General features: G+C 37.9%; 1 protein-coding gene across 3 annotated transcripts; it reads left to right on the plus strand.

The window, feature by feature from the left end:
• The first annotated feature begins 1,819 nt into the window (after positions 1 to 1,819).
• Positions 1,820 to 15,796, plus strand: LOC114318510 (serine/threonine-protein kinase AGC1-7). Of its 3 annotated transcripts, XM_028265415.2 has the most exons (5): positions 1,820 to 2,270; positions 3,310 to 3,380; positions 4,535 to 4,610; positions 4,725 to 5,614; positions 14,499 to 15,796. In XM_028265415.2, exons 4-5 carry the CDS (start codon positions 4,893 to 4,895, stop codon positions 15,352 to 15,354), a joined length of 1,578 nt encoding a protein of 525 aa, XP_028121216.2. In that variant the 5' UTR covers positions 1,820 to 2,270; positions 3,310 to 3,380; positions 4,535 to 4,610; positions 4,725 to 4,892; the 3' UTR covers positions 15,355 to 15,796. The 3 variants fall into 3 exon arrangements, with proteins under 3 accessions (XP_028121216.2, XP_082740707.1, XP_082740708.1); XM_082884581.1 differs by lacking the exon at positions 4,535 to 4,610; XM_082884582.1 differs by lacking the exons at positions 3,310 to 3,380; positions 4,535 to 4,610.
• The last annotated feature ends 107 nt before the right edge of the window (positions 15,797 to 15,903 follow it).

The raw sequence follows: 15,903 nt of genomic DNA on the forward strand, positions 1-15,903 counted from the left end.
GTTTGAGTGATTTGGAGAGAAAAGAAATGAAATGGGGAGAAATAGATTTCAATCACTTGTTTGAATTACCAAATAGGAGAGAAATGAGAATAAATACCTATTTTGAATCTCTAGAGGGGAGAGATTGAGAGAGAAATGAAACTAATTAAATACTATTTTGTTTATAATACTAAAACTAGCCTTTTAGATATAGAATAAACTAGATTTTATTTTTTGACCGAATTATTTGGATGTGGCTTGCCATTTGGATGAAATGTAATAATAACGATAATTTATCATAAGGATAATTTTATAATTTACTAATATAATTTTTTTTTTGATTCACATTACAAAATTTACTAAAAAGAGTAATGTTATTAAATTATTTACATTACAAACTTTATCTGAATAATTCACATTACAAAATTATTTACTAATAATTTATCTGAATAATTCACATTACAAAATTTAAATTATTTTTGTAGATTCTTAAAAAAAGTAATGTTATGGTGATCATGATTTACAAAAATGGAACTAATTATTATCTTACAGATAAATAGATACATATTGTTATAGATATAATAGATAGTTTTTTTAATTAAATATGAATCAAATTCCATGTTTAACTTAGCATTTGAAGATTTTTTATTTTTTTTTTTAATTCCAAATTTGATATGGCTTAGATACTATTACAATTTTAGTTATTATCAGTTCAATGTTTCAAATTTGAATTCACAGAACGCTAGCCCTAACCCAATTTTGTTTTCCCATGACATACAAAAAATGAATAGATAACATAAAATTGAACAGGTTAACACTCGATAAGTTTAATCAAACGCAATGCTAGAGACTCTTACAAACCTGAATCCATTTGTACCAAACAAACACAGAGATTGGTGCAACTCATAATTAATCAAAATTTGAATTCACAAACACAAATGCATATAATAACTAAAATTTTAATTCACAAAACCTTAGCCCTAACAACATTGGGTTAGGGCTAGGGTTCTGTGAATTAAAAACCACAATTTCAATTCACAAAACCCTATTCTACCCACATTGGTATCAATTTGAATTCACAAAACTATTATATCTTTCAAACTATATTTAAACTATTCTATCTTCCAAACTTCCTCAATTTGAATTCACAAAACCCCACATTGTTATCTACCCGCATTCACATTTTCACAAACAAAATCAACATAAATAAAATTCAGAGAGAGAGAGAACTGGTTCGGGTTTTGGAGGAGAAAAAAGAGAAGTGTTTAAAAGCGTGGTTGCAAATGGGGGGTGAGTCATTTTATAATGGCTTTATGTTAAAAGCGTGATTACAAATCACGCTTTCTATTAAAAGCGTGTTTTCAAATCGCGTTATTATGTAAGCCTGAAAATACTAATAGCAATAATATTTTCTTAATTAAAGTGTGTTTTCTAACCATACTTTTGTAATTTTGTTTATTTTATCCGCTTAAACCAGAAACATACTTAAAAACATATTTTGTAAACACGCTTCAACTTGTCAAACTAAACTTAGTTTGGAAAATAAATTAGGAAAATGTTTAGTAACTTAAAATTTTATGGCTCAAATGGCTTAAATTTGTCAAAACGACATCATTTTACACTCAAAGTTTGTCAAAATAATATCATTTTAAATGATTTGAGCTATGCTTAGTTTGGGCAAAGCCTCCCTATATGTATGTGTGGGCGCAGAGGATTCCAAATATTTTTTTCGACCATCATTGAACAGGATTAGACGGCGATCCATCCGTCTTGCAGTGACCAGTTCCTTCCTCTTCTTTCCTGTCTCCACGTTGTCGGATTCCCCTCTCTCTCTCTCTCTCTCTGTGTGTGCAATGCATGATGATGGTTGTTGCACATATATATATATATATATATTCATGCATGGACGCATACATGTATACACACATGGATTTTCCTAATCCTTACGTTATCCTCTCTCATCGTTCCCACAAATTTCTCTCCTCAGATATATTCAAAACCAACAATAATGGTAATAACAACAATCCAATCCTGTACGGCGATGGGTTTAATCAAAGGCGACCTCATTATCATATCCAACATGGAATTCTCCTTTTTATCCCCTATATTTATCTCCTTTTAAAACTGTTTCTCTTCTACACAATAACAGAGCGGAGGGTATCAAGGCATTTGGAAATTTTCTATCCATCAATGGATTTGAATGAATGAATGAAAAATTTGTATTTTACCATTCACACGGGGAGAGGAAAGAAAGTTGGCATCAAGATCAAATTTTGGGTTGACGACTGCTGGTTCGTCTCTTGCATTCTCCCGAAATTTTTAATTTACCTGGATTTCTGACTAGTTTATAAGATTCATCTCGTCCATTTTTATTTCCTTTTTCAAATTAGCGTTTGTTGTTTCTTCAAATTTCGACATATGCTTCTTCTTATTTTTCTTCTATTTTCTGGGCGGTTTATTTATGTTGTTTATCCACTCTACATAGGTTAGTACAATAAGGTTCTGTTTCATTAGCATGATTAATAGTGAGGGATTAACAATTCACGGTATTAGTGTAGGATTGATTATCGAGTTGGATTAGTGGTATAATCCCCATTTTTTCATGTTTGTTTTGCAATGAATATGAAAATATATAAATCCCAATCATATGTTTGTTTTTTAGATTATTAATTGTAGGCTTAAAAAATCTACTAATTTTGTCGGATAAAATATCAATTGGAGTCTAGTTCAGATAACAAAAATTGCAACCAAACACTGAAATGTGAGTCTAACAAATTAAGAATTTCAATCATATGCTATAATTTGCCAAATCAAACATACCATAAAATAACGTAAAAAATATTCTTTGAATTTCTATGAGAATTAGAGGTTGAAGCTTTATTTTACAAGTGATTTGCCCATAGGTGCTTGGTAAACATGATGTATTGTCTTAGACAGACACACCCATTATGATGTTGTCTATGACCACTGAAACTAAAACCTTGAGCTTGTGAATGATTAGGATTGACACTTTCACTGATTGTCAAAATTTTTCCTTCAATGTCATTAATTTATCTTTGTTGTGTCTATGTATTGACACATTTATATGCGTGACTCTTTCCAATGCAAGAAAACTAATGGGATTCCCATGTGAGGCGAATTCAAAATTGTTCGAATTGTGTAATTGTCAATTAAATGACCCAAGGCAATTTGAATATAAATTTAATTGGAGACGATCATAAGTATAAAGTTCATATTCTTCCATCATGGATACACAATTTGTTGGACAATACACAACAACAATTGCCACAAAATATACACATTCCAAAATCTTTTGAATATCCTTTTCAGAATCTCTTCTAGATGGTATTGCTGTTGCACCATTCATGTTATCAAAGCCCAATAGCCAAGACTCATACGAGGTCAGTGTTCCACGATGTCTGCAAGTTATTTCTTTATTTTTTAAAATAAACTTGTTCATTTAGCAGTAGAAAAAAGTGGATATGTGAATCACATTGGGAACTGATCATAAATTTCAATCACAATTATCTTCTTCTCTCTTATATATATATATATATATTTATCAAAAAAAATATATATAACTTTTGTTTTATAGTTTAGGAATTCAAAGAATGTTGGGTTGATAATGAAATTTATTAAGTTTGATGTTTCTATTTTGCTGTAGTATTATGGAAGTTTTAAGGCACCCCCTTCATTATCCAGAGAGGAATGGTGCTCTGCCTCCTTCCCCTTTCTCTCTCTCATTTGTGTTTCTGTTTCATTCATGCACTTACATTCACCATTTTCCTATCTTCTGAAGTCATCTTATTTTATTTATTCATGCCCATTAAGAATGCAGATCCTCATGAACTAATACATGAAACTGTCTCCAGAAGACTTTCTTATTATGCAACTCCTAGAGAAGGCATCCAATACTTCAATAAAACCCAACTCTCAATCCTCACTAGAGAAACCTCTTGTGATGTGCATTTGTTGTGGGACCTATCAGTTGATAGGCTGGTCATAGGTAGATTTTGCTTCTTCCTCTTATTCTTCAAGTGTACTTAAAAGTGCCAATGAGCAACTTAGGTCCCATTCTTCCACATCTTAGGTCCTGTTCTTTCATGGCAATTGATGATGTGGATTTTGAATTTTTTTCTTCCTTACCTTTTTGTTTGGACTAGAGTGATTGCATCCTAACATTCAGAGACTTTGAAAGTTACAAGTTCTCTAATTTGAGCCTCCTTTTAATTGAATATTCTTGCAACATTTACTGCTGGCAATGGCACTAATCATCAGTCTTCTCCATTGCCGAGACAAAATACCCTACATTCAACATTTATCTGGCTCCACTTCACCTCCACTTGTCTCCAGTTACACCTGCACTTTGGCACAACCATCTTTATGATTTCCATCACGAACACCGTCAATAAATAAATATTTATTTATCAAACTTTAAATCGGCAGTTGTTATATTTTCAGATCAGCTGAGGATGTTGAAGGCTTTCTATTGCTGTGAATTAGTGTTTTTTTCTTTTCTTTTTTCGTTTGCTTTAAAAAACAATTACTGTGTCAGGTGACAAAATAGAACCAGGTTGATTCAAAGTCCAAGCCATTTAATCACCAAGATTAACCAATGGGTCATATTTTAGGTGACAGTAATTACATTTTCCTCCATATAATTTTCTAGTGTAGTTACTACTATGATTGATGATTGACAAGGTAAAATGAAACAAAAAATTTGTATGTTTTATCTTTTAATGCAGATGAGCTGCATGTCATCATCAGGACCAAGTGAACCTACAGAAATGTATCTGGTTGCCGATAGTACTACCTGTTCAACCTCTAACTAACCGGATGATACAAAAAAAGTGTAACAAATAACACAAAATAGTGTCAATTTACCTCATAATTTTCCATCCCGACCTAAATAGATGGATCCAATTTCCAAAACTTATGCAAATTCAGATAATAATCCATGCCCATTGCCAAGTCCAAATATGCACATTGCAGATTATCCAATTTCCAAAACGGACCTAGTTGCAAAGGCTGGCAATTCTGCTACTAATCCATGGCCATTGCCAAGTCCAAAGACATTTGCAAATTCTGAACTCGTAAAAGCAACATCAACAGGGATAGCAGCAGCAACACCAGAAAATGTGAAGGCAAGTGATGCTAAGGGTAGTCAACTAGTTGCCAATTTCGGCCGAGGGAGCAGCAATGGCGCCCGTAGTGACAGCTTAGAGAGCTCCAGTGCAACCCTTAAGCCCCATACCGGTGGTGATGGTCGATGGGATGCCATTAACTTGGCTTCTTCCAAAGATTCCCCTCTTGGTCTTAGCCACTTTAGGCTCTTGAAGCGGCTCGGATATGGAGACATAGGAAGTGTCTATCTTGTTGAGCTCAGAGGAACCAACACCTACTTTGCCATGAAAGTCATGGACAAGGGGTCTCTTGCAAGCAGAAATAAGCTTCTTCGAGCTCAAACAGAAAGGGAGATCCTTGGTCTTCTTGACCACCCATTTCTACCTACTTTATATTCATATTTTGAGACTGAAAAGTTTTATTGCTTGGTCATGGAATTCTGCAGTGGAGGTAATCTTTACACTCTTCGTCAAAAGCAACCAAACAAGTATTTCACTGAGGAAGCTGCTAGGTTAGTACATATCCGCCTTATTTGGTCTATATTTGCATTTCTTCATTATATGCCATTCAAATTTTCCCTTTATCTATTTATTATAGCAATGTCTGATTTTACCTGCGTATTGATTAATGATGTAACATATGCCATTTGTACTTTTAGCATAGCATTGCCATAAGTCTAGCCTACATAAAAAGATAAGGGGCTGAGATAGATTGGAAGCATTTTTAAACCTATCAAACACTCTTGACTTTTCTATTTATGATTCTAAGTTATGTCAAGGGTTTTATATTTCATTTTTTACACATGCAGCTCTTGGTCGCTATTGATTATTATAAATATGCTTAGAAGGGTCTTTAAGGTTTACAGTTATTTACTTAACAAGAGTCATGTACTATTGATCTTATTTGTAAATAATACAGTCTTCAAGAAATATAAATTATAGTCAGTTCTTGAACTTGACTAAAGGTCTAATTTTTGTTTTAAACAAGTAGTATGTTACAGTTCATTTGGAAAACCATGTAAGAAAAGAAGAAGAAAAAAATTGTGGCTTTTCACCTATGTGAGAAAAGAAAAGGAATGATTAATTTACTCTCTGTTTTTTTTTTTTTTTTTTTTGGATAAGAAACAAAATGGTGTGATTTCTCACATATCTTGTTTGTCCATAGGCTGATCAAATGAGCCAAACCCAGAGTGTGAATTTGTAAGAGCCGATAAATGCAGAGCAAATTTATGCAACAAGCACTTATGGACTAAACAGTGATTTCTCATATTTATGCAACATGTGAGAAACCCCAATAATAGCAAAAAATGAAGTACAATATAAATAGGAAAACAACCAAAACCCTAAAAGCCTAATTACATATAATAGGAGTAAACTGCCCTTAACGAAACCCTAAAGCCTAATTACAGATAATAGGACTAAACTACCCTTCATGCAACCCTAAAAGCCTAATTACAAATAACAAACTAAATTACCCTTAATGACTAAACTAAATAACAAGAACATGAACATGACATATTTCACATTAGCAAGTGTTACAGGGTCAATTTTCTAATTAAAATTTTCAGCTTACAATGGCATTAAGTTATAGCACTTAGTCTCAGCCAATTATCAATACACAGTCACACAATGAGTTAGAACAAGTAAGAGAGAAGGCAACACAAAATTACAAGAAATTCCCAACCTTTATTATTGCACTAACAATACAAAGGAATACCTATGGAAACTCTTACAATTACTTGATACCATTTCGAGTTCCATGGCCATGCCTTATTATGCTTACAATCAGTTACAACAATACAACCAACAATACAAGGAAAGCATGCCAAGTGGCATGGCAGTTTACATCCCCAACTGCCTAGGGACTTCGGAACAAATCTAGAGCTAACTGCTAATAACTGCTCCTTCTTCCAGCCTTAGTTCTTGATTTCCAGGCTTGCCTTGTCTTTGCCACAACAAAAGTAACTGCTGTCAACAGACATGCATAACTGTTGATAACCGCCATGTTGTCTGCCTCATCAAGCCAGCCACGAATTTGGTTGTCTTGGCCACCAGACCAAGTCTTGCCTACGAAACCAATTCTGGCCCACTGATTGTCTTCAACCCTCAAGTATGTTGCAACCCACATTTAGGTCATATTAATGCCTTGCATCTGTGCAAATGCTGTCCATACTTTGGCCAAGGGTTGTGTGCTACTACCCCAGTACTTTGTCATCTTTTCACCTTGCTGTCTTGGCATGCCACCATTATGCCATGGCCTTGGTTGGACATGGGCGCAAGATGTTGCCAATGCCAGCCATGCAGCCTTCAAGTAGAAGGTGCTAACAAACCACTCCCACCAGAAGAAGCCAATGTCCTCATTGGTAGGGTCTTTAAGTACTCTTTGACTTGTTTTTTGAATTGCCATAATGTTACATCTTTTTCCCAACTTGCATAAGATTCTGGGGAACCCTTCCATTTCACTAAGTAATGGGTCCTTCGATTCTTTTTGCTTTGGCCCTCGGTCTTGAGATCAAGAATCCATTCTACCTCCCCGTCAAACTGCTTTCTGATCACTGGAGGTGCCCTCCGAGCCTGCTTCCTTGTCAAGTTAGTTTGATCCTCATGAAAAGGTTTTAAAAAGCTAACATGGAAAGTTGGGTGGATTTTTAACCGATCAGGCAATACTAGCCTGTATGCAACATTCCCCACACGTTTTAAGATTTTAAAGGGGCCATCGTATTTTGGAATTAAGCTATGGTGCACGGCCTTACTGCTTATCTTTTTCCAAATTTGAGGAGTAAGCTTTAGTAGCACTTTGTCTCCCACTTTGAACTCTAAGGGTCTCCTCCCTTTGTCAGCATACTTCTTCATTCTTTTGCTTGCTTTAGCCAAACTATCTTGTGTTTCCTCCAGCAACTTTTGTTTAACCCTTGCAAAGCAGTATGCTGCTGGACATCTACCACCAGAACCTGTTTTAGCCACTTCGTGAGGAGTTAGTGGTTGCTTCCCCGTGGCCAATTCGAACGGACTCATCCCAGTTGCAGATGATCTATGCAAATTGTAACAAAATTGTGCACTATCCAACAATTCGACCCAATTCTTTTGACTTGTGGTCACATAATGTCGGAGATACTCCTCAAGCAAGCCATTCATCCTCTCGGTCTGGCCATCCGTTTAAGGGCGATTTGTTGTGGAGAACTTTATTTCTGAACCTAACAAATTAAAGAGCACAGTCCAAAACCTTCCCATAAACCAGTTATCCTTGTCACTAATCACGTCCTTAGGCAAGCCAAAGTATTTTACAACATACTTATAAAATATATCAACAGTAATGTCAGCAGGACAAGCATGAGGAGTAGGGATAAAGATAGCATACTTAGAAAAACGGTCAACAATTACCATGATGGAACGCATCCCATTAATTTTAGGAAACCCAGAGATGAAGTCCATGGACACTAAAACCCAAGGCTTCTCAGGGACCGACAATGGTTGCAACAACCTAGCCGCCTTCTTTCTTTCGGTCTTGTCCAATTGGCACACCATGCAAGTTTTGACATAGGCCTCCATGTCCTCTTCCATTTTCGGCCAAACATATGAATGAGACAAGAGTGCCATAATGCTTTGTTATCCCGGATGACCAGCCCACTGCGGACCATGCGTTTCTCTAAAAAGTTTCATTCTTAGTCCCCCAACACTAGGGACATATAGCCTATCTCCTTTGCCATGGAAATGACCATCTTCAAGCCAATACCTACGAACAATACCATCATTCACCTGCTGCACCAACCGTTGATACTCTGAGTCAATTGCAGCACTATCCTTGATCCTTTCCAGCAATTGTGATTCAATGTTAGAAATAGCAGCCACATATTCAACTATCTCCTTTTGGCTTAAGGCATCAGCAACTAGATTTTGTCGTCCAAGCTTGTGTCACCACTCAAAATCATATTCTTCAAGGAATTCCTGCCAACGGGCCTGCCTTGGAGACAACTTTTTTTGAGTTTTGAAGAATGTATTGGCCACATTATCAATAAGAATAAAAAATCTAGTCCCCAATAGATGAACCCTCAAGGTGAGAAGGCAATGCACCACCGCCGTCATCTCTTTCTCATGGGCCGAATAATTCTTCTCAGCAACATTCAATTTTCTGCTTTCAAAGGCCACAGGGTATCGCTCTTGCACCAATACCCCTCCAAGCGCTTTGTTTGAGGCATCCGTGTGTACTTCGAAAGGCAACTGAAAATTAGGCAGTCGCAAGATTGGTTCACTTGCCACCGCACCTTTCAATTTGTCAAAGGGCTCTTGACAATTAACGGACCAATGCCATTTGTGATCTTTCTTCAGCAAATCAGTGAGGGGAGCAGCCTTCTTTGAATATTCCTCGATAAACTTCCTGTAGTAATTTGCCAAAACCAAGAAGGATCGCAACTCCGCAACATTGGTGGGTAGAGACCATTCCATAATAGCCTGCACCTCTTTCCATCCATTTTGACATAGCCTTGGCAAATAATATGCTCACGAAACTTAATTTCTTTTTGAGCAAACTCGCATGCATAGAGTTTATTTTCCCGCAGTCGAAAGAATACCTTTCTGAGATGGGTCAAATGGTCTTGTAATGTTTCACTATAAATTACAATATCATCCAAGTAAACAACTACAAACCAATCAACATAATAATTAAAGACATCATTCATTAAATTACAAAATGTCGCAGGAGCATTAGCAAGGCCAAAAGGCATAACTAAAAATTCAAAAGAACCATATCTTGTTACACAAGTGGTCTTTGCCTCGTCTTCTTCTGCAACCCAAACTTGCCAATACCCCCAACGAAGGTCCAACTTTGTGAAGAAAGTGGCCTTGCTAAAACAGTCAAACAGATCAGCCACCAAAGGGACAGGGTACTTATTTTTTATAGTCACCTTATTTAGGGCCCGATAATCCACGCACATCTGCAACGATCCATCTTGCTTCTTTTGGAACAACACTGGGGCACCATATGAGGCTTTGGAGGGCTAGACTAAACCAGCTTCCAATAACTCCGACAATTGCTTCCTTAGTTTAGTAAGTTCCAACGGCGACATTCGGTAGAGTGCCTTGGCAGGAGCCTTTGCACTAGGCATCAATTCGATTTTTGTGATCAGTGGCACGCCGAGGAGGAAGAGATTTAGACAACTCTGGAGGCATTACATCAATGAACTCCGCCAAGGCATCAACCATTGCATTCGGCACTTCCATAGTAAGGTCAGGCTTCATTTCAATCAATGTTGCAAGGAATGTTTCCTCGCCCTTCTTGCGCCCATTAAGCACTTGCACGGCCGACAACATCTTATCCTTCTTCTCTGCCCCATTTTTCTTGTCTGGTCGAGTAGAGCCCGACACAAAACAAGGTTGATTCTCATCTGAAATCAACAACCCACAATGCCACTTTTGCAACCACAAATAAATCATTCCCAGGAATAACATCAAAGTCGTCTAATGGGACTGCCATGAAGTTAAGTTGTCCAGTCCATTCACCCGCTGTTACCTTCACATCCCGAGCCATCCCATGCCCCGGTTGGGCTGCAGAATTCACGGTCTTAATTCTGCTTGGATTCTGGACAATTTTCAATTTTAGGACTGCACTACCCTTTCAGACACAAAGTTCTGGGTGGCACTAGTGTCCACCATTGCAAACACTTCAATACCATCCATCACCACCTATTTGTACATCAAACTGGATAAGGGGGTCCTCTCAGCATGAATTACATTCAGCAATTGCAAGGAGTTGACTCGAGTAGGGCCATTTGAGTCAGATCCTGCCTTATCATCTTTAGCAACCATAGCGTTAAGTTTCTCACGCTTGGGACAATCCTTCGCTCTATAGGGTCCATCACAGATGAAACATCCTTTGTTAGATTTCCCACCATTGTTCTGAGAAAAGTTCCCTTTTTGCTTGTACTTGGAACCATCTTTACCCTTATTGAAACCACACTTCTTCTCTCCAGTCTTCTCTTTTCCTTTTTTCTTAGATTTGCTGGTTTCACACGTGGGTTCCTTGCTTAACTTGTAGTCAAGCAACCCATCTGCCTCAGCCATGGCAGAAGGCAAATCTTTGACATCGAGTCTCCGAAGTTCCAACTGGGCCCAATTCCGTAACCCAAACATAAAGTTGAAAAGTTTATCTTCCTCAGACATGTTCTTGATGTCAAGCATCAACAAACTGAATTCTTTCACATATTCCCTCACTGATCTGGAATTCTTCAACTGTTTCAAGGCATCTCTTGCAACCCAAGATGTGTTGCAAGGAAGAAATTGTTCTTTCATTTCCTTCTTAAGAGTCTCCCATGTTAAGATCTCTGGTCGAGCATCATCCCCAACACATGTACGCCACCAAAGTTTAGCATCACCAGTAAGGTACATGCTTGTGATGGTAACTTTCTCCCCTTCTTGCATATGAGCAGCCTTAAAGTACTGCTCCATGTCCCACAAAAAATTCTCAAATTCCTTGGCACTCTGATTACCACCGAAAGCCTTAGGGTCAGGAACTTTGATTTTCAAAGGAGTCTCACCATAATTCGTATGCCCACAGACTGCCTTTTTAACAAGGGTGATTTCATCAGTAACTTCCTGCAATTTGTCCTTCCAAGCATCCGAAATGGCAAGTATATCAGTTATCACATCCTTGAACCGATCTGCTGTCGAGGTCTCAAGGGCAAGAAACCCAGAAGCCACAGCATCCAATCGATCCGTTAGCGAGCGATTCTCATCAGTAGGTTCACCCACGAGATTCTCCTACCGTGTCACTCTTTCCTTCAAGGCATCTATGCCAGACACCATTAGGTCATAACCTGGCTTTGATACTAATTGGTACATGGTCAATTTTCGAATTAAAATTTTTAGCCTGCAATGGCACTAAGTTACAGCACTTAGTCTCAGCCAATTATCAATACACACTCACATAATGAGTTAGAACAAGTAAGAGAGAAGGCAACATGAAATTACAGGAAATTCCCAACCTTTATTATTGCATCAATAATACAAAGGAATACCTATGGAAACTCTTACAATTACTTGATACCATTTCGAGTTCCATGGCCATGCCTTATATAGGCTTACAATAAGTTACAACAATACAACCAACAATACAAGGAAAGCATGCCAAGTGGCATGGCAGTTTACACCCCCAACTGCCTAGGGACTTAGGAACAAATCTAGAGCTAACTGCTAATAACTGCTTCTGTCTTCCAGCCGTGGTTCCTAATTTCCAGGCTTGCCTTGTCTTTGCCCCAACAAAAGTAATTGTTGCCAACAGACATGCATAACTGCTGATAACCGCCATGTTTTCTGTCTCATCAAGCCAGCCACGAATTTGGTTGTCTTGGCCACCAGACCAAGTCTTGGCCGCTGATTGTCTTTAACCCTTAAAGTATGCTGTAGCCCACATTCAGGCTATATGAATGCCTTGCATCTGTGCAAATGCTACCCGTACTTTGGTCAAGGGTTGTGTGCTGCTGCCCCAACACTTTGTCATCTTTTCACCTTGTTGTCTTGGCATGCCACCATCATGTCGTGGCCTTGGTTGGACATGGGTGCAAGGTGTTGCCAATGCCAACCATCCAGCCTTCAAGTAGAAGGTGCTAATAGCAAGCCACTTCCTTTTTTTATATGGTTGTAAGCCATCGAGGTCAGGGGGTCATTGATTGAGATAAAATTCAGAGAATGTTTATGAATTTGAAATTCTTCTGGTTTTTCCTTGTGTTTTCATTCATTTCATATGCTTCCCTACGTCATAACTCCACTGGCTCATCACCACCACCTGTTGCAATTACACCAACAAACCTCCCTTAACCGGTTCATTGCCCAACCTCTATGGCCACCATCTCCATTGACAACACCATGGTCAATCTAAATCCAAGCCCATTACTAATTGCTAACTACCCTCTTCTAGTTTCAACAATATAGTATAGATCTAATTTCTCTTCATTTTCACCATCTCGATTATAGCATAACAATACAATGATACAACCATCTATACAAAACAAAAATCCAAATAAATTCAAAGAAAAATAAATCATTGGTGCCATTATTGCTCCCTCCTTCCCTCTCCCCCATTTCAATAGTGCCACCTTTCCCTACCCTTATATCTATCTATGAACCCAAGCAGCCCACCAAATCATCACCCATTCACTACCTTTCATCACCACCGATGATACCATTGATGACTTCGTTTCTCTATTTGCCAACCTAATCGTCCAACTCGGAATATGGGTTGTTGTTCATTGCTTTGTACTTAAAGCAATGTTCTGCGTTCTAATAATTCATGAAAGAGATTATCATATTCCCTGCAATACCCATCACTGATTGTCAATCAGTTCCACTGTAGTTTAGATCGCAATAATAGGGAGACAGAGGGAGGTTTGGGTATTGTGGACCTTCGTAAGTTTTGGTCACTGGGCCCTTGATCCAATGCAGGTTTCGAGGCGCCCCCTAGTATTTTGGTAATTTTATTGTTGTTTCCATGTTGCTTTGATTTCTATACTTACATAGATGAGAGGCACCTCTTGTATTGTGTGAGAGAGTTGTAATTGTTGTCAGATCATAGTGAAACTGCAATGACCTCTGACGTAGGTGAACCATGTAAACCCTTGTATTCTTGCGTGTATGTGTGATTGTTTTGATACATATTATCTTTGTTGTTTGCTATTTTGTGTCTCATTGATCCTGGCTAGGGGTTGTCAAAATCCTAACAAGTAGTGGCGGAGGGCTATGACAGTGTTAGGATGGCGGTGGGGGATTTGATCAATTGCAATACAAAGTGCAAGGATTGGGTGTGGCAACTGGGGGGAAAAGACTACCTATTTGGGGGATCTGTAATTTTTCAAACACGAGGGGAATTCTGTATTTGTTTGATAACTCAAGATTATATTTGTAATTTCCCCTACTTATATTGCTAAAAAACCCTATATTCTATTGAAGATGATGAAGTATATACTGACGGTCTTTACTATTCTCAGTATCTGAGTTGGGGTTGGATGCAAGAGAACCTGAAAGTTGTTATTCCTAAGTTGTATGCATTGGCATTTGCTTCAAGTTGTTTAGATACAGAACATACCAAGAATGTTGCCCTGGATATTTCCATTTTTTCTTTCCTTGGTGTCATGCAGCATGGATTGGTCTTTGTCAAGTGCAGGTGATTCATGGATTGATTGAGAGAAATTTCAAATACCAAGTGTTTATATTGGAAAGCTATTATTACGTTTAGTAGAGAATGGTTCATGTAATTGAAACTTCATGTATTTGTGTCATTGAAACTCTTCCCCTTATGTATGATCTTTGAGGTTTATGCCTGTCATCCGGATATGTTTCTCATGACATTACTATTCAAAAAATAGTTTTGATATGATATTTTTTTTGTTCATTTTAATTTTTTATCAGGTTCTACACTTCAGAGGTGTTGTTGGCACTTGAGTATCTGCACATGCTGGGCATTGTGTACAGAGATCTGAAGCCAGAAAACGTACTAGTAAGAGATGAGGGTCATATCATGCTCTCTGACTTTGATTTATCACTTCGTTGCTCTGTTAGCCCAACTCTTGTCAAGTCTTCGTCTGTCCATGTAGGCAATGGGAGTGGTGGCATTTTGGATGATGAAGACGCAGTCCGTGGTTGTATCCAACCATCAAATTTTTTCCCCCGCATCCTTGCTACAAAGAAGAATCGCAAATCTAAATCGGATTTTGGACTCTTTGTTGGAGGCTCTCTCCCAGAACTAATGGCAGAGCCTACCAATGTGCGCTCAATGTCATTTGTTGGAACCCATGAATATCTAGCCCCAGAGATCATACGTGGAGAGGGTCATGGTAGTGCAGTGGACTGGTGGACATTTGGCATTTTCTTATATGAGTTATTGCATGGGACAACCCCCTTCAAAGGTTCTGGCAATCGTGCCACACTTTTTAATGTTGTAGGCCAGCCATTAAGGTTCCCTGAAACTCCACAAGTGAGTTTTATGGCACGTGATCTGATACGGGGACTCTTGGTGAAGGAACCGCATAAACGGATTGCATACAAAAGGGGTGCAACAGAAATAAAACAGCACCCATTCTTTGAGGGTGTGAACTGGGCTTTGGTGAGGAGCGCCATGCCTCCCTACATACCTGAGCCTGTGGACTTCGGGCATTTTGCTAGTAAAGAGACGGCTCATGCAGACAAGAAAATGGCAGAAATTGGAGCCGATACAAACAAGAATAGTCCTAATGATTCTTTATATGTTGATTTTGAGTACTTTTAGCAATTTGGACTACTTGAATGGTAATGCACATTGTCACAGTGTGTTATACAAAAAGCAAAATGACAATTCAATATGATTGCTGAGAATACTTTGAAGAAAGAATTTGTGAAGGCAATAAATTGTCAGTTTGGTTGCTAGCTGCAAAGAGGATAATATATTGTATTTGCAGGGCGGATTTTTTCTCTTCTTTTTTTAGTATATTTTGTTATATGATTTTATGAAGCACATGCGCACCATTTGTTACAATGTTCTAGTTGAGTTTTACTTTTCACGCTTCCAAGAGCAGAGAACACCCATAATTATTTTTGTGGAATGGCTGAACTCTATCATCACTCGGAGTAAATATTTCTTCGGTTCGTAATGGCTAGCTGTAATGTTTGCTATGTTGGTTCCTTCTTTTCTTTTTTTTTGGCTCGGCAATGCTATGTTGTTGTCTTTAACGTTTCTATCCGTCTTTAGGTTGATGATAAAATGTATGAGTTCTAACATGGTCTTCTATGATTACTGTCCAAAAATTTGTAAAAAGACGATTTAAAAGGAACCAAAGTG

This window comes from Camellia sinensis, chromosome 8, assembly GCF_055761805.1.
Source record: "Camellia sinensis isolate YWXY chromosome 8, ASM5576180v1, whole genome shotgun sequence".
Lineage (NCBI taxonomy): Eukaryota > Viridiplantae > Streptophyta > Magnoliopsida > Ericales > Theaceae > Camellia > Camellia sinensis.